This window comes from Erithacus rubecula, assembly GCF_903797595.1.
Source record: "Erithacus rubecula genome assembly, chromosome: 1".
Taxonomy (NCBI): Eukaryota; Metazoa; Chordata; class Aves; order Passeriformes; family Muscicapidae; genus Erithacus; species Erithacus rubecula.
This window is the reverse complement of record NC_136658.1, coordinates 87,551,231-87,576,345: the sequence shown is the minus strand read 5'-3', so window position 1 is coordinate 87,576,345 and position 25,115 is coordinate 87,551,231. Positions and strand designations below refer to the sequence as shown.

General features: G+C 36.5%; 1 protein-coding gene across 6 annotated transcripts in view; it reads left to right on the top strand.

The window, feature by feature from the left end:
• Positions 1-25,115, top strand: part of ATP11A (ATPase phospholipid transporting 11A) — a 117,126-nt gene that overhangs the window by 33,158 nt on the left and 58,853 nt on the right. For all 6 annotated transcript variants that reach the window (XM_079323176.1, XM_079323177.1, XM_079323178.1 and 3 more), the window contains exon 2: positions 24,049-24,171. In XM_079323176.1, the coding sequence (XP_079179302.1) occupies positions 24,049-24,171 (123 nt within the window). The remainder of the gene's footprint in view (positions 1-24,048; positions 24,172-25,115) is intronic.

The window sequence follows — 25,115 nt, the reverse complement described above, 5'->3', positions numbered from 1 at the left end:
CTGACTATTGCCAATTCTGTTGACTGCACAATACATATAACCAATAAATACATGTGTATGGGTGTAGTCATCTGTCTTGTCATGTTTGTCAGCAGAAGGTCTTCTGGGGTGGAAGAACATTTGAAGTATAGACTAGGTAAGCAATTTGATATGTTACGGTTGGTGGAAACTTTCTAGTAGAACAGATGGCAGGTGATGTTTTTCTAAGCCCTGTCCTGAAATACTGTCTATAGACTTAATAAAATAAAGTCTCATATTATTTCAAATGAGTATGTTTCTGTAATGAAAAATATTTTAGCACTTGAAATTTTTCAGTAGAATGTTAACATATTTAACAGTGGAAGAATTATGCAGATTGGTGGTGACTTAAAAAAATTCTCAGAGAGAGATCATGCTTTTGTGAGCAGATGATGAGCAGTACCTTCCCTCTACCAGATGCATTCTGGCTTTTATTCTTTCATATAAAATTCCTTATTCCAGGCAGCCAGCCAGCATTTGTCATCAGTTTACCAAGTTCAAGAGTTGTTGGAACTTTTTTCCCCTGTTGGAAAGCTTTTTCTTACCCCTCTCCCAAAGAAAACCTCTACAAACAACCAAAATTTCACTACTTTGTTTGGGATCTTCATTTTCAGTCGATTTTACTGACAATTGGTGTATATCTGTATATAAACCAAACTGTTGCATAATACTGATTTCTTTTTGTTAATTTGTGTTTTAGAGGAAAACACATTTTTCTCATTTAAATATTATTGATTCCTAGGTTTTCCTAGACAAAGAAGGGTTAATTTCTTCTAATTGCAAAAGCTCTGATTATTGATACAGACCTGCTGTGTGCCCAGTTTGATGTAGATTGATCTTTTTTAAAATAATATTTTTTTTTAGATGCCACCGATGCCCTGTAAAATGTTATCAATACAGTTCTTTATGTAGGCCCGTCCTCTGGCATTTTCCCAGCTGATGAGCTTCCAGTTTATAGCCAGTTTTTGCTTTGAGTCCTTAGAAGTGCTTCAGTTTACACTCTGTATGATTAAATTTTACTGCATTTTTGCTATAGTTCTCAAGGTGTTCTGGTACAATATCTCAGTCCTCTTTTGGTGTCCAGCTTTGTGTTGTTATCAAAATGTACCACTATTCTGTAAAACATTCTTGTGGTTGTTTTTGTACATTGGTGTGGATGATCCCCACCTGGACCAGGCCTTATTCCTGTTTAGTCCCCAGCTGTAGGTCTGCTTTGTTTTACTGGCCAGTCTGTGTGCTTGCCATGCTGAGTGTCATCCAGACACATTGCAGCTTCCATGCTCTTGTTATCTCATGCCTCCCACAAAAAAGCAGATTTGTTGTTCTACTCTGAATTTTATTTGGTTCCATATAGTACAGTGCAGGGCAATTAAGTAATAAAATGGTTTATTTTGAAATTAAGTAGGATCATAAAGTCCAATATTAACCTACTGCTGCATAATATTGTATATGTATTTCTTTTGTTCTGGTTCAAAGGAAAAGATAGCAGGCTTGAGATGCTCTGTGTAATATAAACATCACCTTCCCTACACACACACACATTCCCCTACACACCAGCCAGAATGTTAGTTCTTAATAATTTTTGGGGGGACTATTGCAGAAATAACACCTTGAGCTGCAGTGTCGTGTGTGGTCCTGCTGCTGGGTTGGTCTTGGACATGGCTCATGGTTCTGTTGCTTTTAATAAAGAATAGCCTAAAAGCTAATTTTGTATTGAGTCACACTGATCTCAAGTGGGAAAGTTCTTAAGGTAAGGTATATTTATGATCAGATATTTTTTGTTCTTTTGTTAGAATTGTCAGCAAAGAACAAGATGAACCGGCTTAGTTTCAAGAACACAGTGTGAGACTTGATTTTTCAGTGGAAGTCTTTTTGTCAGTATGAATGCTGAAAAATGCTTTCTCAGTAGGACAATAAAAAGCAACTTTTTGTAGCTGAGATGGGTAATATAAACAGTGGAACAGCAGAGAAAGATCTTATTAAAATGTGGACATATTTTAGGGAAAGAGTTTTCATGTATGGCAGCTCTGAGAGAACAAAACTTAGATGGAACTACAAGACATTTAAAGATCTCTTCATATGTCTTACAAAAGAAGCTCTTTTTCTGCTAGATTAATTTATGTTTGCTTTATTTCCCCTTCCATATATCCAGGTTGTGACAATTTAAACTCAATTAAAGGTGGAGCAAGAGACACATTGCATAAGAGAACGCTGCTTGTTGTATTATGTCTGGGTGACCTAACAGCTTATGCTATGACTTACTTTTCCTTCATGGAAGAAGGACCATTTTAATTAATAAAAGCATTTTCTTCTAGAATAATTCTGAATCATTCCCACCATAGTTGTTCAGATCATGTTATTTTGAATACAGTTAAGAATGAAGCTGTATAAGACTCAAACCCTGATTTTTCTTTTAACTTGACAATGTGTAGCACTGTATTTAATATGATAATCTGACTCAAGGTTTCCTTTGTGAAGCCTAGGGTAAAACCTGCAGTATTTGGAATTTTCAGATCAGTAGATTGCTTTTTTTCTCTTTTTTGCAGATTTTTTTAAGGCTTTAATATTAGTGAATGTTAGCAGATACCTTGTTTGTTTCAGCAAGTAAGTCTTATTTTCTGTAACAGTTGCTGCTTTGTTAACTTCTAATCTCTTGTTAGCAGAACACAGAAAATGAAGTTTATAATTCCAAGTACTTTGCTTTCCCACAAAGAAAAAAACAGCATAGTCCTATAACAAAGCGTTTTTATTTTGTTTGTGTTAACATAGAGTGAAGGAGTAGAAACTTTTTTAGTTTTCTGAATGGAGGAATATTTGGGAAATGCTCTATACAGAATAAAATATTGCTGCATGTATCTTGAAATAGGACAGAGTCTTGTGCCTTTTGGACTAATAAGGCAATCACCAGTGTTGTGAGTGAAGGATGGTAGGGCATGGGATGATAGCAAAGCTCCTCAGAAAGAACATTGCTTTTTCTATACTATCATCACAAATATATGAAAGTTAGTTACTACTGTATAAAAATTTTTGGTTATGAGCTATATCTTCTTTACTGCTTCAGAGTTAGTAGTTTAACTGTTGAGGGAGTGAGGAATTTCTTCATGTATATAGCAAGAAGAATCTGAGGTGCAGATTGCTTTACATCAGTATGGGTAGGGTGAGGCACATTAAGAGAATCTTACAGGATTAAGATTTTTTTTTTTTTTGCTTGTTTATGACATGTTTAAATGAAGATTGTTACAGTTAGGAGTGACCACATGGTATGTAGCGAAGTAATGATGGGGGGAATTTGATGTGGTAGTTGTGTATTTTACCTAAACAAATTGAGATGTATAAGATTTCTGAAGGTTTTAAATACCTGACTTCAAGAGCAAAGTATATTTGCTGATTGGTGAGCATCCTACATAAAAGGAAGGTTTTGGTGATGATAAAGGGTTGTCAAGTCACTGTTTATCCTAAAATTACTTGATTTCTGTCCCTTTAGCTTATTAACTTAGATGTGGTGTGAAAAACATATCAGTTACATGGTTTGTTTTATGCCTTTGGTGATATGCCAGTGTTGCCTATGCAGATTTGTGGAAATTGTATTACATAGGTAAGTTATTCTGATGACATCTGGTCCAGTGAACAATGAATGTTGTGGCATTGACTGGCTTTACAGTAATTTTCAGTGAAGAGCAGTATTAGATTTAATTTTATCTGGTAGTATATAGATTCCTAGTAGAAGTTGGAAGTGATGCTGATAAGTGGAAGACAAACATTTTTTTTCTATGCTTGAGGCTTTTTGTGCCTTGGGCTTTTCTTTGCTTTTGCTCTTTTCCAAGTTACAGTAACAATCCAAATGCAAGCACTTAAAGAAGCACAACCTAACTTGCCCTTCCACCTATGTATGGTAGGTCTTTATTCTCAATGGGTCCTGAAGATTTTCCACATTTCATCAACTTCAGATATGTTTGTTATGCCTAATGTTTTCAGAACATTCAAAGCTTTACATAGAAATAGACACATGGAGCAGATAGGATTTACCTGGCACCATAGGACATCGTTTGACAAAATCCATCACCCTTCTGAATTTACAAGGTTAGCAGTGTTTGTGTAGAAATTTCTGACCAGACAACTTTTCCCCCTTTGCATTTTTCTGATGTATTTCTATTTATGCTTGAAACTTGAATACTGAAGGTCTTCTGACCTTGGACATCGATCCCCTTGAATTCTCCAGAGCCTGAGCTCAGGAACCTTTAGATCCTGCTCTGAGGTTTACTTGCTCAGCATGTGTAGCTCTTTTCCTCTTTTGTTTTGGCTTTCATTTTTCTTCAGTTGAATGTTTGGTTTTATATTGAAGGAAGCATTTATAAGAAGCTGAGCTGACATGCAATATTGGCTCTTGGCTCTGTCTGGGAGTGGGAGAAACAGAGGTAAGTTGACTTCGGCAGATCTAAGTGATGATAAAATTGGTGAGTTTTTTTCTAGGACTAAAACAAGGCTTCCCATTCTCACAGTAATTACTAAAACTCAGAATTGGTGTTTAAATGATTGTGGAAAATACTTGTAAAGAACTACCTTGTGTATCAGGGTAATTCTGAGCAAACTGAAATACCTTACAGTGCTTTTGTTTTCTGTTCCATTTTTCTGAAAGGAAAAAGCAGCAATTGCAATCTTGTGTGTGAAAGCACCTTTGTTAGCATATTTGGCCCACAAGACACAGTGCTGACCTGTAATCCTAGTGTATTGGTATTGAATGTCATTCTAGGGATCTTTAAAGAAAAAGATGAATATTTTTAGAGACTTAGAACAAAGTAAGTGTCTGGAGAAGATGTGAGTTTTAAAATGTGGCAAAATAGACATCTGCTAATTGATTTTTCAATTTTGGGTAAAGTTTTCAATTGTTTTCATTAGGGAAAACTAGTAATAATCTCTTTAAAACAGCCTCACATTACTTTGATTTGATCTTACTGGCATCTTACTGGAAGTAATTGTTGTAATCAGATCTGTGATCTGCTCTCTTATTGGCATACAGGAGAATGAGAAAATAATTAAAGTAATAGATTTGATGTGTATTGATTTATAACTTGCTGTAACTTGAAGGAAAAGTATGGACATTCTGATTTATTTGTTAATTCCAAGGAATTGCCAAGGTGATTTCTTTTCTTAGCCTAGCCTTGTTCCATAACCTCTAGAGAATTTTTGAACTAAGATGATGGGACAATCCAATACATTACATCATTTGACTGAATTTAATGTGAGCTCCCTGGAGTGGAACTTCTTAAATCAATAGCATTAGAGCCACTCATTTTAAAAGGAAGTGGCACGAACCAATAATGACAAGCTAGCAATAAAAGAGGAATAGCCTTTTTGGAGGCATTTCAAAAGAAGAGGCATGTTCTTAGATCTTCTGATGTATGATCATTTCAGAGGCACTGGAACTACTTAGCTAATGTTAGAGAGGCCAAATCATAAAGCTAGCCATATGCTGGCTGTATATAAAATGAGAGAGATACAAGATTTTTGTAATATGATCAAAGATGCTATCCACAGTTAGTTAGTGCTTTAAAGTAACACACAATTCCAGACCAACTTCAAGCCTTAATTGGGGGAGTTAATTAGCTTGTGGAAATTTCAGCACCAGTACAAAAAAAAGGTAGTAGAGTGTTGACTAGTTGTAGTTGGCAGTTGACTTAACTGTGATTCTCCTTAAAGGAAAAGACTTTCCAAGTGAAGTAATTGCTGATTTTCCCCCAGTTTTACCATAGGAAATAAAAGCTTATTAAATCAGTGCAACAGCTAGTATTGGCATTATTTTTTTACAGGTGCTGAGAGGGGGCAGTACCTGTTCTCTTTTAAGTATTGATAGTTTAACTAATTCAGTGGTGTGAACTGATCCACAGTATTAAAAAAGCTTAGAACTGAAAACACTAATAGGTTAGGAGGTTAACAAGGCAGCAGTAAGGGACTAGTCTGTGTTTTGTCTATCCTGTTTTAACTCTGTATAAATTAAATTTTAACAGAATACGTAATTTAGAGCAAATGTTTCCAGAGATGAAGTCATACCAGGAATCAGATATGGGTAAATAAACTGTCTTCAGAAGATCAGAATAGCAAAGAAGATGACGACACTTTTTTCAGCAGCAAGGAATTATTGTGACAATGATTCTAGAAGACTGCATACCCAGTGCAAATAAATGTTTTTTTTACAGGATGTTTCACTGGGACTCTTTTGTGCCTTACTAGATGAGACTGTAGGTAAATGACTTTCCTATCTCCATTCCTATAAATAAAATTTGAAATTCATTCTCTCTTCTGTGCTGTATTTTTTTTAGAATTTGTTTGCTTTCACAGCATCTTACGGAGATGTGGCGAAGAAGCTTTCTTGGTTGATACTAATCTTAATCTTACTAGAGATGGAATAAGCAGCTTGATTTGTGTTGCTCAATGCTTTTGGTGATGGCAGCACCGTGTGGCCATTAGCTACAGAATGGCCATTAAGGTAGCTCTGCTGTCACAGGGGAATTTTAACACGTGCCAGCAGTTTTGTACTGAAGATGCAATTTTTCCATGTCTTTTTTTTTTTTCCCCCCCGCTTGAGACAGACATTATGAAGTGAATGTGCCTGCATCTGTCACATGTTTGAGGCAATGGTGACTAAGTTACTCGTGTCCTTGGGGCTGCCAAACGAGGATTAGATCCCCTGTAAGTGGGGTCAAGGCCAGGGTTTCAGCAGACTCTGCCAGGTCATGGCATTCTGACGCCGTGGTGGCCCTGGGGACTGGACACTTCGGTGATATTCCATTTTGTTTGTCAGGCCGGATTTTAGGAGCACGTGCCCTGCTAAACAGGGTGGCAGTTCTGTGGAACTCACTGGTTTTGCTCGACTTTCAAAATAAGTCGTTTGGAAAAATAAATTTGTAAGGTAGGGAAATTGAGTATCATATGGATCAAATTCCTTCAACCACGTGTGTACATTTCAAAAGCTCTCGTGTCAGTGGAATGTGAATCAGAGCGTGGACGGTCCCTTGTGAGGCTAGAGCTGGAATTGTTGGTGTGCTGGTGTCTCTGCCTGGCAGCGGGGGCTCTGCGGCCATTTGAGGGTGACCCAAAGAGCTTTGTGTGCGTGCAGGGCTGGTTCCCGGGCAGCCCTGCTCCCTCTGGGGCTCCCCGGCTCCGGGCACTCCCTGCGGGGCCTGGCAGTGCTGGGCGCTCCTGCCCGCGCTGCAGCCGCGCCTGCCTTGGCTCCGCGCTGCCCTCACGGGCAGGGCCTGCGGGGCCTGGGCCGGCCCGGCACCGCCATGGCCGCGGGGCCCCTCCGCACCTCCTGCCTCGAGCTTAATCGCCAGGTGGGTTTGTCCTCTTGCCGGCCTCCTTCAGACACTGCCCCAGTGTGCTGCTTGTTTTCCACAGCCCTTTGGCCTCTACGGGCTTCCGCCATGCTCCTTCCCTTTTTCCATTTTTCTTAACTGCTCCTATCATCTAGAGTTTCTTTCATGTTGTAAGTAGAAGAGAGCATTATGGAGCTTAGTGTCTTTACACATAGCAAAGGTTTTATGAACTTTAAGTTTCTTTCCAGGGACGTGCAAATTATTTTTTGCCCCCTACTTAGTAAATCTAGCTCCTTCAGTGTATATACCCCTCTGCTTACTGGCTCTTCACCTATTTTACCACAGTCTTCAGTTTAATTTGCTTAGCAAATCCCATTGTGAATAAGAAAGAAAGAATTATGAAATGTTGGTATTTCCTGAAGGGCTCGCAAGGATCATGGTGAGGCCTTTGGTGTCCCTTCCTCTCTAGGATGTGTCTGAGGTACAGCAAGCTTTTTCCTCATAAAGCATCAAGACAAAACCATGTTTTTTTCATGAGAGTGTTCCTAACTCTTGAGTATTTGTTAAATCTAATGCTGTATTAAGCTTTATAATATTTAGAAATGCCTATGCTTTCACGGTGGAGACATCAATGAGGATATTGATACTAAGGTGAGGGATTAAAAGGGAAACAAAGCTGAAACCAAAAGACTAAAGAAATGGAATTTGGTTGTGTTTTACCAATAAGGTTTCCAGCTTACGTCGCATTTGAGGAAAATCCTTTTCCATGTGTCCAGTTTCATATCCATGCAAGTGTACAAGCGAAGCACGAAAAGATTCATAAATAATACTTTATTTACTGCAAGTAAGAATGTTAAAGAGGAAACATTAGAAGTAGGCAGATTACTGTACACCACTAGGAACAAAACCAGTATGCTATTTCTTTCTTGTTCTGGTATTTACATTGTAAGAAATCTGGCTTTTTATTGCTCTCTCTCCAACACTGAATTAGAAGAATCACCTTATACTGATTAAATTGAGAGAAGTATAGAAATGAGTTATTTCATGCCATGGAACCATAGGCAGCTGAAGAAATGCACATTCAATATAATGGATAACCAAAAGCAAGTTGCATCACAGTGTTGACATTAGTAAAAGTCATATGCCAGCTCTAAATCTAGATCTGAGTATTTTTTAGACATTGTGTTACTGTATTATGAAATTTAAATATTTTTAGAGTTAAAACCCAACCCTCAAAGTATTTGTTCTCTTTACTCCAAAGAGTGAATCTGAATATAAATGTTGCTGGGTATGAAATCAGATTTTCACTCTTGTGACCAGTGACAGGACTCAAGGCAACAGTATGAAGCTGAGTCAAGGGAGGTTTAGGTGGGATATCAGGAGAAGGTTTTTCACCTAGAAGGTGGTTGGGCTCTGGAACAGCCTCCCCAGGGTGTTTGGTCACAGCACCAACCAAGCCTGACAGAATTGAAGAAGTGTTTGGACAATCCATTTAGGCACAGGGTGTGGCTCTTGGGGTGACCTGACTAGGGCCAGGAGTTGGACTTCATCATGGTGGGTCCTTTCCAACTCAGCATATTCAGTGATCCTCTGCTTCTGCTAGTATTAAAGTATGGAGACCTTTAAAATGGTCAGGAGAGGGAGAATCACTTGCTTAAGCATGAATTGGAGGGCATGGGTATTTGTTAGATGATAGGTGTTTTCCAACAAAAGTTGCTTGACACTTTGTCCCTTCCATCTCTGTGATCTACTCACTTCTCTTTGCACACAAACACAAAGAGAAAATGCTTTCAAAAGTTCATTGTATTTCAGTTGCCTGAGCAAATGCAAAAGAGCTCTCTTAGTAAGTGATACTGCAGGGTTTTTCTTTTCTGGAATAAGGCAAAGTAGAAAATGTGCTTGTAACCTCTGTGCTCTCAGTAGAGCTGAAGCAAGCAGATTCATCAGTTGGACACAGCACTGTTGTAGAGACATTGTAATTTTATTTTTTTTTGTTGGTCTGGAATGAAACACTAGTTATTGCTCAAGCCCCAAAATCAAGATTTTCTAAGCCAGCTAATTTTGATACTAAATTTACAGACTTATAGTCAAGTGCTTTGTAACAATAATTACTACTAAGGAAATCTAAGCAGCTTACAAAGAAAATTACTACAGTTCTTACAGGGACACTAGATCATTGTAACTTTTGTATTTGTGAGTTAGCAAGACTTTCTTTTCACAGTAGCTCCATTGGAATAAGTGAAAACATGCAATTTATTGTTTTGCTTTTCCTCTTCATGAACAGTGCAGTGTTGGCACTCTGTTACAAGGACACTTTTGGTTTTACGTAGAGCTGAGGCATCACTTTATGGTCTTTTTATCAAGTATATGGGAGGGATGATATAAGTTCTAATACAGATGATTTAATGTATGTACTTAGGTTTTATAGTACTAGCCTTGTGTTCACTCAAGATTTCAACTAATATACAAATAAAATTGTGGTGGTTTTGGCAGCTTGTACCTTTGAAATAGAGCTTAGTACTATGAGTCGAGAGAATGCTGTATATGTGTGGAATGTGTGTGCAAATGAAATCTAAATTTATTTCCAGGAAGTATTTTTATTGTATAATAAGATTTGGAGGTGTAGTTTTCTGATAGGACTTTTTTTTGTACGACTGCAGTACTTCTCATTTGAAAGTATTTTTGTTAAGTGCAAATACATTTCAGCATAGCTTCTGTACTTTTCCTTTTACTCTTTCTGTAAATATAAAAATTTACCCAAATTGCAAATGAAACTATTATCTGTTTAACAGCTTCCGGCTAGTGTCCTCGCAAAAGCATCTGGAAGTTTTATTTCTAGAAGTTTGCAATTGAATTCAGTTTTCTTCCTTCTGTAATGTAAGATCTTCTCTCAAAAAAACCCACATAACCAACAAACCTAACAAAAAAACCCTCACTCAAACCCCAGTGTCCTTGGCTATTTGAATATTCTCCATAATATATCCCTTTAAAAGAAATTTTCTTAACAATAGCAGATTTAACTCAATTGGGATGAATTTGATACATAATATCTTTACTCCTTGCATGTGCCAAAATTTGTCCAACTGGTGTGAGCACTGCTTTCCTTCTGGCAGTGGGTCCAGAGCCATTTCCACTTCACAGTGCCCCCATTGATGAGAAGCCATGGCTCAGCTGAAGTCAAATGTTCCAGCTGCCACCTGATAGCCTCTTGCGTAAGCACATAATCAACTTACATTAAGAAACAAAGTAAGTCATTAGCTCTTCTTATCAGAATACTTGCTCCATTTGAATTCAATGTACAGTGTATAATTGACCCCTCAGGAGCCATGTGTACTAGGAAAAGAGATAACAGATTAACTGGTAGACTCACCATCTTGCTCTGCTCTAGACCTACATACCGTAGCTATCTGCTTCCAGGGGTGTGCTTGTTGGATATGGTAACTGATATGGCTGCTGTGGCAAGGCCTCAGATGCAAGTCATATTCTAAAGGGTAAAATAAATGTGAAAATATTTTCTGCTTTCCTTGATTTTTAGTCATAGCTGTTTATTTATAAGAAAAAAAATGAGTTTCCTTTTATGTTTATACTGTGCTTCCTATGGCGATTCAAGTTGGGATCTATGCCTGGTATTCCCTCTGTCTTTATAAAATGTAGCTGTATTTTATTTCTAATGAATTGTCTAATAGAATGCTTCCTAAAAATAAGGAAGATTAATTGTTTCTAGATGGCAAAAGTAAATTGCTTCCCCCCCCCCCCCCCCCCCCCCCCCCCCCCCGAAATTCTCTTACTTATGGTTTGTATCTTCTTACATTTAGAGGTGGGAAAAAAAGGAAAGTATTAGGAAGTGGACAGAAATAACTCATTTAAGACATGGTACTACCAGCCAGGGTACTGCCAAGGATTACTTATCTCATTTGTGGTAATGCTGCTTGGGCTATCACCTGAAGTTTTATTTTTGGCACTATCCTTTTGGTATCTTGCCCCATTTTTGATGCCTACAGGACAGCTGATCTTGCCTATAAGATACGTGTCCTGAAGAGTACCCTATGTTGTCAAAACACATCTGGAAATGTGGATTTTACAAAACTGGTCATGTGCTCTTCTGCAGGAATCAAACATGCCTCATTTACTAGGAGTCTGTATTTCTGTCTGAGTGAAGTAGGATTTCTAGAATCTTGTTCTACTGTGTTTTGGGAGGAAACAAAAGTTAGTGTAGAGCAAGGATTTCTGATTTGATTTAGGGATTGCCTTTGGATTTCAATGTTTTTGAAGGTTTAAGGAAAGAATTACCTGAGAGAATAAATGTCATGAATGGTTAGACTCTTGTTTACAAACACAGTTGTGACTGAAATTCACCTGGTAGACAATAAACTCATGTTAGCTGGTTTAGAAAGCACATAGAATTTGCCTCTCCTAAATTCACTGAATTCTAGGCATTTGCCTGTCAGTTTATGCAACCAGCTGATATGTGGAAGTTTTGATCTAAACCTCTGCTCAAAATATGGGCAGTTTTAATTTGTAGATAGTGTCAAATTATTACAAAGTCCAGAAGTCTTGTGTACTTTTGAAAGAAGCAATATTTGGAATATACGTTACAATTATAATAGTATTGGATATTAACTTCATACTTAATTCATATTTCTTCCACACAGATGTAAAAAAAGCTAACACAAGCTAGTTCAGAAGTCCTCATTGCTTTTCCTAACCCAATTTTGCATCAACTGAGAATTTTCTGTTTGGGGGTTTTTTCACTTGGACTCATTACAGGAATTTCTAGCCTAGCAGGAAAGACACATGAGGGGGCACGCTGTTTTCTGGCAATTAGTTTTATTAAGCATGAAAGCTGAAACTTAAAAAGAACATTTGTCTATTGGACTGTTTTCAAAAAGAATGCTAGGGAAAATGTGCTAAAAATACTGTCTTTGCTGTTGTAATAACTCCATTTCTTAAGTATGTGTATTCATTTGAAACCAAAAATATTGGTAGCAAATGTGCTTTTTATGATTATCTACCTATTTCACTTCTCAGGTTCTTTAGCTTGTCATACACAGTAGATTAAAATAGATAATCCTGATGATTCTGGTTCAATAGTTTATGTATACTTGTTCATTCAATTGAAATAATATCTCTCAGGTGTCACTCTTCTATTATAAAAGTGAATTGTTTATTTCTTGACCTTTTTTCCCTAAGATTATTTGTTATAGAGGCTATCTCAAAGCTGGATATACTCAACTTGGCTTCTGGAGGATCTGTAGGCCTTGTGATTCCCTTAGGTATACTTTAGGCTTTTTCAAATTTGCTAAACAGAGGTCTTTCCTACCAGCATGTACTTGGGGCTTACTTCTACTTGTTTCCCAAAATGTGTGGTATAGAGACTCCTTTTATTGAGGATAAAATGTGGTTAGGTTTTTTTGGTTTTTTTCCCTTTGCTTATCATTGAAAAGGAAAGGAATGGCAGATCAGCCTTTCAAGTCAGAGAAATGTTTCTTCAGGGAGATTTTTAAAGATTTGATGTTGTGGAGTATGTTTGTCTAGGGGGGAAAAATTGTGATTTTTTTCTTAGATTCTGGAGTCCTGAGAGAATTTTATGGCAAGAAGCAGCTATTCCATCACAAGCTGTTTTTAAGGGATGATTTATTGTAACTACTTGCCTCCATCCCTACCCACATCAAAGAAGTCACAGCAGTAAATCAAAGCCTGAAAGTCAGTGACTTCTCTTATGTTTTTATGTATCCTTTTGCTGCTGCATAGAAACCAGCAGCATCAAAGGTTGTTAAACCTCTTCTCTGTATCACTGAATGACAGACATGTGGAGGCTGAGATTACACTTATCATCTCATCCCAGACAAACCTGCATAACCTCCTTTGCCTTATTATCAAAATCATTGCAAGTCAGAATATATTAATCTCGACCTTCTAAACTTGATAGAAAAATCTTTCTTTAAAAATACCTGTCCTCTTTTGCATGAAGGACAAAGAACAATTATGATATACTGAAGTGCAGTGTGGACATTGTCTTCCACATATGAATAAAGGGAGGTGTATGGATCACTGAAATCCTAAACTAGCATCCCCTGTGTTGTGTAATTGTACTGATACAAGTCTCATAGTAACATTTTTAAATGGCAAGTAGCTAGAGTTCTGCTAAAATAAAACAATTCAGACCATCTTTGCTTCTGACCAAGAAATGGTTTCATACTGTACTTAGTCTACTGGAGCTTGACTTAGATGTGCTGGGTGTACAGTGTTGACCTTACTTTGAGTTATCTGGCTCTTATTAATGCTTTTATTACTAGTGTTTTACAAGCATGAAATGTTTACTCATGTTACTCAGTTCATTGTAGATCAGTACCTTACAGGTGACTGATTATATGTGGAGAAAGTGTTTTATTTAAGAATTCCTCACCTCTGCTGTATCAGAAGTTTCCTCTGAATTATTGATTTAGTGGTTTAAAATTCACCCTGTCTTCATTGAACTGTTTAAGGTGATAAAAACCGAAAGTCTGTCCTTGAGTTCTGGTGTCCTGCTTAATTGGGGATTAATTAGATACTGGAGTTTCTCTGACTTAGTTCCCAAAGAGTTTAGTTATAAATCTTCAATTTCACTGTTTTAAAGGCTAAACATTGACTCTTTTGATTTCTGAAGTTTGATTTAATTGCTTTTATAGCAGATATTCTGGACTTTCTAGATTTTTTTTTTTTTTACTAGCAATTGGCAGCCAGCTTCTAACTAAGCAGTCAATATCTTGTAATGAATTTTTAAAAATGTTATGCATCTTATTCTGTATGTGACTATAAATGACCAATAGCTCTATTGTAAAAGAATGGTTTTGTATTAATAACTTTTAAAACACAGCTGATAGCAAATGCTGATGAAGTTTATTTTTTGTAAATATTTGACTGATTACTATAGAAATTCTTGGAGTCTTTTGATGTTTGTAAAAGTACAGAGTTGTGAAATATTTATTGTACTTCAGATTGTACAGTTACAAGTCTTTCAATCTGTTCTTTGAGAGTAAAAGTAAATATTAAAAAGCTCACTGCATCAAAAGAATTCTAACCTAATGTTTGATTTTAATGGAATTCACATTCCTTAAGTGCAGTGAAAACAAAAGGGGTTCTAAAATCTTGGGGTTACTGGTATCATAAACTTCTTATGCATCATGAGTAGGTTTACACATACTCATGATGTGAACACTCAAAGCTATTGAATGTTCTTTATGCCATTTTGAGTTTAAAATTCTTGTCTTTCATCAATGTAGACTTATCTGAAGTCAGATTTATGATCCTGATGCTTGCTAACTTTGGAAAATTTGAAACATTACTATTATGCATGAGGATTGAATGTGGCACTTCATCAACAGCACCTATGTCCTAGTAGGTAAAACTGTAAAATACAGTTTGTGACCTCTTACATGAATCAACATTTGGCTTTTTCCACTGAAATACGTCAACACATGGTCTTGCTTTGCAGTATAGGAGGAAGGAATAGCTTAAAATTTTATATTCCTTAAATATTTCTGAACTTTATTTGAATGCTGTTGTGTATGTAAGGAGCTAGAAGGATGTTGAAAGTGTTTCAAATAGCTCCAAATAAATGTTTCATTAACCTTATAGCCATCTGAAATTAGGGTCCTTCCTTCTGTCAAAGTGTGTGTGTGTGTTCCCCAAGCTGAATCTGCATAACATCAGATTTGGTGCTGAGTGCAACAGAAAGCATGGAGATGAAGGAAAGTGCTAGGTAACTTCTGATGTTACATAATTAGTCCATTAATCTGAACAACCAAGTTAATTTTGAACTACAACTTGAAGATTTCTTCAAGGTGAAGAATAGGGGTTCTGGGGTTATATTTTGTGTCTTCAAATAGGGCTCAAAACCAATTACATATAAGAGAGAATTTGTATGTTTCACTGCAGGGAGAATTGGCAAAATACAATTACTCATAATAGGAAATTTGGCTATTAGTATTGTCATTTTAACTTATTTTAGGCCTTGCTGGCTGTTGGTAAATTTACCAGTAATGCAGGGAGAGCTTGGCACTTATCCATAGAAGTAAAGAAATATAGTACAATTCTGCAGACTAATATAGTCTGGCCTCGGGGCAGTAAGTTCAGGACCAGCCTAAATGAGCAAGATCTTAATTTGAAAAATTGTTGAAACATGACACCTGTCAGTTTTACTGAGGATTTAGATTTCTCCTTGTAGATGTGGAAAACTAACAGGTAGCAATTGCTTTAGTAGTACAGTGTTCAGTAGAACCCATGTGGTAGCTTTTCCCTCTTGATTGTATCTTGGGTTATTTGCTTCTGATAAGGTTGCAGCCTGACCTGAGGTATGTGTGCTAGCATAACTGCAGGTATATACCAGGACACTTTTTTTAAAGTAGTCTTTGAGTAGCAAAAACAACCCCAAAAATGTGTGAGTCACTGTTCTTTACGAAACTGTAGTTCAGTATCAAATAAGTATAAATAATTAGATATGTAAAAGTATATAGAGATATGCATTTATTGTAAATATTTTGGTGATTCTTCAGTATAAATACATAACAAGATTTAGATTATTATGGAAGGAACAGCTCATGTACTAACATTTGGACATTCTTTGGTCCCTGACTTGCAAGACCAGCATTTTATAAGCTGTTAGTTTTGCAGTATCATCATATAACACAAGAAGGTTGCCCTACCTTCTGTCTGTTAGAATCATAGCTTCACTAGCTCTGTATCCACTTAGGAATGAAAATCCTTTTGAACTCTAACAGGCACTCACCATTAGGATAGTGAGTAGTTGCTACTTGGCAGTAAACTTGTTTTACAGATTTAAATGTGATGGCAGGGGTTAACAATGGGGGGAGGTATTTTATTGACATCAAAACCACATTATATTTTTGTAGTAAAAGTAGGAATAGAGGTCTGCTGCTCAGCTGTGTGTCAGTAGACTGCAGTGTGCAATAGTTAATTATCTTTTTTTTTTAATCCATAGTTTACTTGAACAATTTAAAGATCGGTGAACATGTAGATGAGGCATTTTCACAACCCTTGTACTAAGTATAAAGAAGAATACAGAAGCCCATATATTTTAACTATCTTTGTCCTGGAAATCAGATGGCAAATTTGATTCTTCCACTTTTTTTGCAAAAAATCCTAATGGAAGGTGTTGTCACTCTGGCTGGTTCTGATAATGTCTGATGGCAGAGTAATTTACTGTTATTAAAGCACATTTTTAGAATACGTTCCCTTTTGAATAATCTGCAACTCTTATAAGAATACCATTTAGGAATGGATTTTATTGCATCTGATCTTGTAATTCTTGTCAATGCATACTGTCTCCATATGCATTGTGGTGTTCCTTGGAAAAGATTTGCAACAGATATTCTTGCTCGATTTTTCTTAATTTAGTTACTTAGTTTAATAATTAGTAATGTTAATTTGAAAAGAACTAACTAGCATGGCATATCTGTGGGTTTATTACTTATTTTTGAATGAATGAAAGCAATCTGCTGCTTGCTTCCCTCCATCCTCCTGTTTCTTTAGAATCTGTAAATAGAATTTTTAAAATTCTATTTTTTGCCCTGAAAATTTTGATAGCTTTAGATTTTTTTCTTTTTGGATTACTGCAAACACAAGTAGTCTTTGGCAGCTAAGATAAAAAAAAAATTCTCTGCCTTATGAAGTATCTATACAACTCTCTTGAAAATATCTTTGTTGATACTCCAAGTGACTGGCACTGCATGTAGAGCTTAGTGGCCTTTAATTGCCTTAAAAAATGAAATTGCTGCTGTTTTACAGCTTTTCTTGGCATCTAAGGCAGCTGTACACTTCCTCAGCAAACCTTGATTTCAGCTGTTGGTCTGGAACTACTAAGAAATAAACTTGATTTTTTATTAATTGAAGTACTAAGGCTGTCAAATATCCTGTGTCTCATGTGACACTTTCCCTTCTAGTTTCTCTTACCACTGCACTTTGCAGAGTAGGTTTTTTTTTTCTCATTTGCCTTTCTAATTGCAAGTGAGACTCTTGAAAGGATTTCCATGTAGATGCTGTTCTTGGCTGGACCTGGGCAGAGGAGCAGGATGCACATGGTGTCCATCCCACTGGCAATAAGAGGCAAAATGTGTCAGAACTGGTACATTGAGAGGAAGGGAAAGTGTAGCAAAAGCATTTTTTCCAGGTGTCCAGTAATTCGTGTATGTCACAGATCTACTTTCTTACCATCCTTGCAGTGATCCCATAAAACTAGATGGAATCAGACTTTTATCTCTGTCACTTTTATTGCTACTTTTCATGGAAATAAACAGGGAAACTAAAGATTGGTCCAATGAGAAAGCACAGACATCAGAAGTAGCTGTACCTAACAGACCCATATGTCAGCAGTATTTGGAATTGAAATTTAAATTGACTGCTTAGAAATCATCTCAGACTTCCATGAATAACTGAGGTGAGTTTTTATGTAACAAAGAATTATTGTAACCCTTTTTAGGAGGAGCACAGATCACTGGCTTTGTCATCCAGGAGGTCAAATTATTCAACCGTTCAAAGTACAGAGTGTGGGGAAATCAGCTGAAAATGATGTTCCAAACTGGAAATCAGAAAGGAGAATTAGTCTGTCTTCCAAGTGCTATGTTGTAGTGTACCTATGCCAGCTCATGTGACACAACTGGAATATAGTCTTATTAGAATAGCTTCAGAATTGTTTTCTTCTAAGTATGATGTTCAAGGAGTTGTGTACAGGAGGGCTGAAATAAAACATTTGGGACACATGTAGAAGTGTTAGGTATTTTACAGAAACTGGAATATTTGCTGTTGTGACATGTTTGTTCTAACAGCTGTGAATTGCAGAACTTTGCATCATTTCATCATCGTACTTTTCCATTTCCTCTTCAAAAATGTCGCAAAAAACTTATTTCAGCCTATTGCTATAAATGCATTTCCCCTCTGCATGCACAAGACCCTTGCAGGAGGTGGAAAGATAGATCAGAAAACCAGGATGCACCAAGTAGTAGAGAATATGGCTTGGTTGGGAAACTTGTGGGTCTGGCACCATTTTGTGTAGTTAAGATGTACCTGCCTTTACTTCTAATTGCATCTTTTCTCTGAGAGTAATAAGTAAAACAATATATTTACAGTTAAATAATGTTAATATCATCTTTCTTTACCCTCTGCAACACTTACATCCAATATTCTATGATTTGTAGGCAATTGACTGGGGAGAGTTGTGATTTCAAATGTTATTTCTAACAAAAATCTTCATCCAAGGGTTTAAAATTCATTTGCTGAAATGAGGTGCAGTAATTTTCTGTAGCAAAAGATCCCATTATGGGTGATCCATAGGAACTGTGTTAATTAGTAATACATTTCTGGGAGAGAGTTGTTAGTTTCTTTTTTTTTTTCTTTTTTTTTCTTTTTGTGGTTGCCTCTGAAGAGCTACATTTTGGTATCCCATTAAATTAGTTTTTTATTGTCATATGTCCATGACTTGTAGGTGAAAGAATTTACTTTATGTTTACAGTGTCTCATGTTAAAGTTGTCCTTTTTCAGAATATAAAACCTGATAGGGTATTTCTCTGATAATTATATGAATTTTCATCTGTGCTATTCTATATTCATATGAGACATGACCATTTGAACAACTTTCCAAGTTATGCTCTTCATTCTGAGCTTGGCAAATTCATATGAAGGGGTGGTATAATGCTGTGAGCAAAATGTAAAGCATAAGTGCTCACTCTATAGGTATTTGTGAATTGGCCTATCATTTGAAATCTAAGATCCTTTAAATGGATAAGGATTTCACCCTTTATCTCCACAAATATGTACAACTTAGAGAATTTTTTTTTTTTCAGAAGTAGACTATTTAAAAGCTTAATCTATTTTACTGGAAATGTAGGTTATTTAAAAGTTATTATTTCTTTAGATGGATTTTTGTTATCTATAGATCAAATCTATCCTTAAAAGGATTGGATTTGGAAAGATGAAGTAAAAATCTGCACTCTGTGCCATTGTTTGCAAAGGGAAATGGCTGCACTTATTCCTGCAGAATGGTGTCAAGTGTAAAAGAGCAGTACATTGGACAAATGAAGACAAGGATGAGATTATATGATCTCGTAGAGCATGAAAAGGACATTTTCCTTACAGTATTACAAAGTAAAACGACTGTTTTTTCTCTTCACTTTAGTGAATTGCTGATTTGAGATATTGAAGTTGTGTCTCTTCACTGAATGAAAAATTGGAAACTGAGAGCCTTTAGTGCAGATCTGCTGTAATGTGTGAATGTTTTTTCACACTGTGCACTCTTAGTTCTTCCTGTAGATTGAGTGATAGTGGCTTGTCAGTATCTGTTATCCTAAAACTCCAAAGTGGTTGAGCAGCTGTGTGTTCGGTGTGCAGTTTTAACAGTGGTGTTAATTGCTTAATTGACACCAAATATTTGTGATTCAGTAAAACACCAGGCTGTTAGGAAAGCCTGCCTCTATCTGTGTAAAGTACTTCTGTGTGGAGGAATGGAGTCACAGCCTGGGTGAACAGGGCTATAGCTGATGCTGAGAATTTTTTGCTGTCAAATCTGTGGTTTGAGTGCACTATTCCTTTTAATCAAAAAGCATTTAGAAAAAAGTAGAAGAGAATACTGTTCAGCAAAATGTACTTAGAACCTGGCCTGGGCAGATTGAATTTTCAGCTGTACTTTGTGCATATTAACTTGTTTGAGTAGTGTTTGTGTTTGTTATTTGGAGAGAAAATATAATATTGAACTGAAGGTTGTTGCTGTTAATTATGCCTGAGTTAATAGTTCAAGTAGAGAGTCAGGAAATATCATTCAGTGTTTCCACCGATTTCAAAATCGTTTGTTGCATCTCTTTACTAAAAAAAAAATATGTGGAAAGACTTGGAATCTTTCAAAGTCAGTTACTTTTCCAGTAACTGCCACTAGAATCTTCCTATAATCCTTTTGCCTTCACCCATTGAATGCTAAGCCCCTTGTCTTTTCAGGCAATACATTTGTTTAAATTAAATCTAGATAAAAATTACCAGAGTAGCATGAAGGTGAATCTCAAGCTAGTTTCAGTTGGATTTTTCTAAATCAGAAGCAAATATCTGTAGAAATACTTAAACTCTTAAGGGAAAATCCTGTTAACTGTCTCTGTCTTTTGCTGGTCTTTGCTTTCATGGTTGCTGACACTGCTTGAAAGAATAAATGTATGTAACATTTCATTGATGTGCCAGTAAAACTAGGTCTCAGTACATTGAGCTTTACACTATAAATAGAAGCAGATAATGCTAAGGTATATTTATGGTTTCTTGGATGTATTCTTAATGGGCCTAAGCGATGGAACTTAAAAGAAGTGAATATAGTTCATTGTTCTGGCAGCAGCATCAGACTACTGTTTTTTGTGACTGGTGTCATTCTCTAAGTTCTAATACCAGAACACTAGAATAACTGTCAGATCAGGGTGTTTAGCTTTGGAGGTTGGCATTACAGGACGTTCAGTTTCTGTAGTTTAATTTCTCTGTGTGGCCCATATCCTGACTTGCAGTGCTGTTCTTCTAAAAGTATCTTTTTCTGCTTCACACAAGTGAGTTGTCTTGTTGCCATATTGAACAGTATGTGTAACTTTGTGCATTGCAGTTCTGCTTGACTGGCAAAGAGAGCCTTACCCTTCCGTGGTTACTTTTTCCACTTAGACTGTGAGTGCTTTGGAGATTTGAAGTTGTTAAATTAGGTTGGTAAAGTGCATTTATTTTCTCTAACCTATCAACATAGAGAAAAGTAAAAAGTGTTTTATGCTAGCAGATAGTTTGTTAGATATGGTTTGTAGTATATATATAATTATGGTAAATTTATCAATTTGTGATAAAACCAGATCAAATTAAACTAATAGAAGATATTGTCTTCATTTTATATCAATGCTTAAAGTAATGCCTTGCTTTAGGGATACAAATTTGAGTGGGCTATCAGACCTGTGAATACTGGCAAGTAATGGTGGGAGAGTGCTGTTTAGAGCTCTGTCTTCCCAGGTTTAAGGGCAATTTCAGAGGCCTTTTTTTTAACTGAGTCGTAATAAAAACTCAGTGTGTACAGTGAAACTTTAAAAAAATCCTTTTCTGAACTAAGAGCATTGTCAAACTGTATTGGACTGGTATATAATAATTATGAGAAATTGTCAAACTGGGCCAGTGTAGAAGGAAGTAGAAGCTGAGGGATTTCTTCTTGGTATTCAAGGTTTGTGTGGCATTCCTGTTAGCCCTTTATGTAATCATCTCTGAACTTAGACACTTCACTTATCAGAGGTAATATTTGTGCTTGTCTGGAATGTCCTTCCTAATGAAAAACTAAAAAATGTTGTGCAGTTTGTGTATTATACAGGAATATTTCACATTCCCTTGCATTGCTAGGAGTATTGAGTGCTGCAAGTGTCAGTAGATAATTTGTGTGCATTGTACATTTAGTGCACAGGCAAGATAAGGATTGTGTACTGATAGAATAGTAAAAGATAGCATGTTTTGTTATTGCCATAGAAGTAAGGTGGAATATGGAAACATAGGCATGCTCTACTTCCTTCCAAAAGAAGTAGTGTTTTGGCTTGCTCAAAGAATGTTACCTGGGCTTCAGAAGTGGGCTGGCTGAATGTCACTTTACTTTTTGACAAGTCCACTTGATAAGGGAGAAGTTGTCTGACTGGAAAATCAATGGAATTTTTATACTGACCCGTGTCCTAGTTTCAGGTCTGTGCTAGATGTGGCGTGGGAGAAATGTGTTTGCACTCCATCTGAACCAGGGGCAGTTACAGGGCTTAGCCTAAGCCCTAACTGGGCCATCAGTGTGTTTTATGAGGGGCTATCATTTTTACCTTCTTTGTAAGCAGCTTCATATAATGTATTAAGTGATTCTTTCAAGTTATTGGAAGTTGAATAACACATAAAAAAGAGTGGGGTTAACTTTTGATTTTAGCTTTATGCTGAGTATTTTAGTTTTGTCCTTTGGTATCTTCTGAACATAATGCCTTCATTTTTGTCATGTAAGAATCAAGTAAGGATTTTGGGTCCTTTGTGTCTGCTTCTAGTATCTATTTCTGGGATGGCAGAAGTTGCTTTTCTTTAATCCTTCTACTTCACTTTACATTTTACTTGATGACTTCTACTCAGCTATTTTGTGGTTAATAGTCTGAGCCCAATAGGTTTTTTTTTTTGTATTTTTGGTGTTCTCTCCTCGAGAAGGTCATGTGCATCACAGAGATAATTGTTTTATTAGCTTAACTGCTCCAAATCTGCAGAGTATTGCAAGACTTCTATTCCCAATAAATTATGTAGAAAGTGTTCTTTGGCTGTGTTGCACTTAAGGGCAGTGGAAAAATCACATAGATGTGCATCGATGATGAAAATGTTAGGGTGAATGTTTAAGTTTGAGAACTAAATTTTATTTTAGGCTTACTAACCAAGTGTATACTAGTAAAGTAAATGGACCTATAACTATTAAGACTATCTAGAAAAGAAGGTACCTTGTCTGTATGATTAAGCTCTGTCAAGAATAGCACAGGTGCATCTGGCTGCTTTGGAGAATGCTGCTGTGTAAACTGCCAAAGTCACATTCTTTGGGATTAGTTTGCTCAGTGTCAGTTCACCTATAGAGGCAGAGGCACCAGTGCCCAGGAGCACATTCAGGACACATTTAATGTGCTAAAGAAATGCTGCTATTGAAGATGCAGAAAAAAAGCTGTCCTCTAATAAACTTAATGAAAGCAGGTGTAGGAGCATCACTGCAACATAAAGCAGAGGTTTTGAGCTTAAATTAAGGCATATTTCAATTATTCCAGATTTGACCATGAGATGATGCTAAAGTTGCTGATGCTTGAGTTCCTCCAAGTGTTAGGAGTGTGTTCTGTGCTTCAAAACTGTTTTTCATGCAACCAAACCCTGTTGGCTAAGGGATGGTCATTTTATAATCCATATCCTCCCAAAAAATTAATTTCTAAATTTAAAAAAATGTTTATTTTGGTTTTGCGTAAATACTTTTGTACAGTGATTTGTTTTTTTTTTTACAGTTAGAGAACACAGAAATAGGAATTTTGGGGAAGCTATTAGGTATGGTGGAGTGTGATGTGAATGTGAAAATTTGGCATACCTACTTTTTTTTTTTCTACAGCTTTCACAGATGAGGAGGTTCTCTGAGTTGAAAAGCTGAGGTCTTTTCCTGGCAACCTAAATCTCTAAGTTTGTTCTTCTGTGGAGAAATGATTACTAATAGTATTTCAGGAGAACAGAGCTTCTCTTTGCTGCAAGTGAAATGCCAAGTTATGGCTGGCTAGTCTCAAAAATGTGAAGTATTTGTTATATATTAAAATATTTTAATTCACAAAGATTTTTGTCAGTGGTGAAAAGAGTAACAAACACAAATACTTACTAAATACCTAATTTGACTGAGAATCTTAAACCATTTGCCCTTTTTTCAGTTATAAACAAAAATTCAGAATAGTGATTTTCATGTATGTTCTTTCCTTGCATTGTGGGAAAGTGCAGTTAAGGCAGAGTTTTGACATTTGACTTGGCTTTAGGTGTTTTGGTGATCTTGAGCTGATACTCACTTGAGAAAAGTGTGAGGAGTCATGTGCTGGTGGCTGTGTATGTATTGATGGTCAGGCATGTGATTAGTTAATTTAAAGTGTGACTCATGTCACTGCAGAAATACTGAGTGACCTGACACAGTAACTCTTTTTCTTTTCCCCTGTAGTGTGCTGGAGAAGAGAATTGGGTGGACAGTCGGACTATTTATGTTGGGCATCGTGAACCACCTCCAGGCGCTGAAGCATACATTCCACAGAGATTCCCAGATAATAGAATAGTCTCATCAAAGGTACCAGTATTTTCTTTCATTCATGTAGATAAATCAGCTGAAGTTATTCTTTGTTTCTTTCAAGATTTTTCCTAAGCTTCCTGTATATTTTTCCTTTCTGCAACTAGCAAAGGTAAAATGAAGATATCTCAGATTTCTTCTAGAGAAACCAATTGCTAAGTTGCCTCTAAAATGAAGAGAAATAGAATAATTTCTCCCATGTTTACTGTAATAACTAGTATAGCAGTCTCTGAGTAGTAATGAGCTTTTCAACAATGAAAAAGGAAATTTTCATTTGAGGCAATCATGGAGTAAATAAAATCTTCCTAAAGAAAGACAGCATCCTTTGTACTCAAAAGCAATGCCTCAAAGTACTAGAAATAATTTGTTGAGCACTTGGATTCATCATACTCTCTCCATCATTGCCATTTCCTTCCAAAGCTCCTGCTGTTTCTGTGAGGCTTTTTCAAGTCTTTTTCACATGAAAGTGCATCTACAGTTAGTTAAGGTAGCTGTTCAGAAACCTTCCAGTTGTCCCTTACCTCAATTAGTAAGTTTAAGCTTCAGCAGCTTTTTGTGAGTAGTTGGGATGTTGGTACTTTTCAGCTGGATTGCTTTAGCCAAAAGTTTTTACTGCAGTGGCATAGAAATTTCAATGCTTGCAGGTGATGTATGGCTAACAACTCAACAACTCCCAGGTTTGCAATATACTTAGCTGAAGATGTGAGCTCGTGAAGTTTATGATCTAATATGAAATAATTCAAAATAGTATCTCCTTTACTGAGAGTTTCTTTTTAATTAGTGTCTTAAATCCCAGCCCATTTTAAGGACCTTGGTAGCATTGTGTTCTCAAGGAACTGAGCAAGTACCCTCATGGACCTGAACACTTGCCAGCCATTAACATAATGAAAGCAAGACTTTTCACAAATGGTGTGTCAGTTCTCATTTGAGATTTACTATTTGCA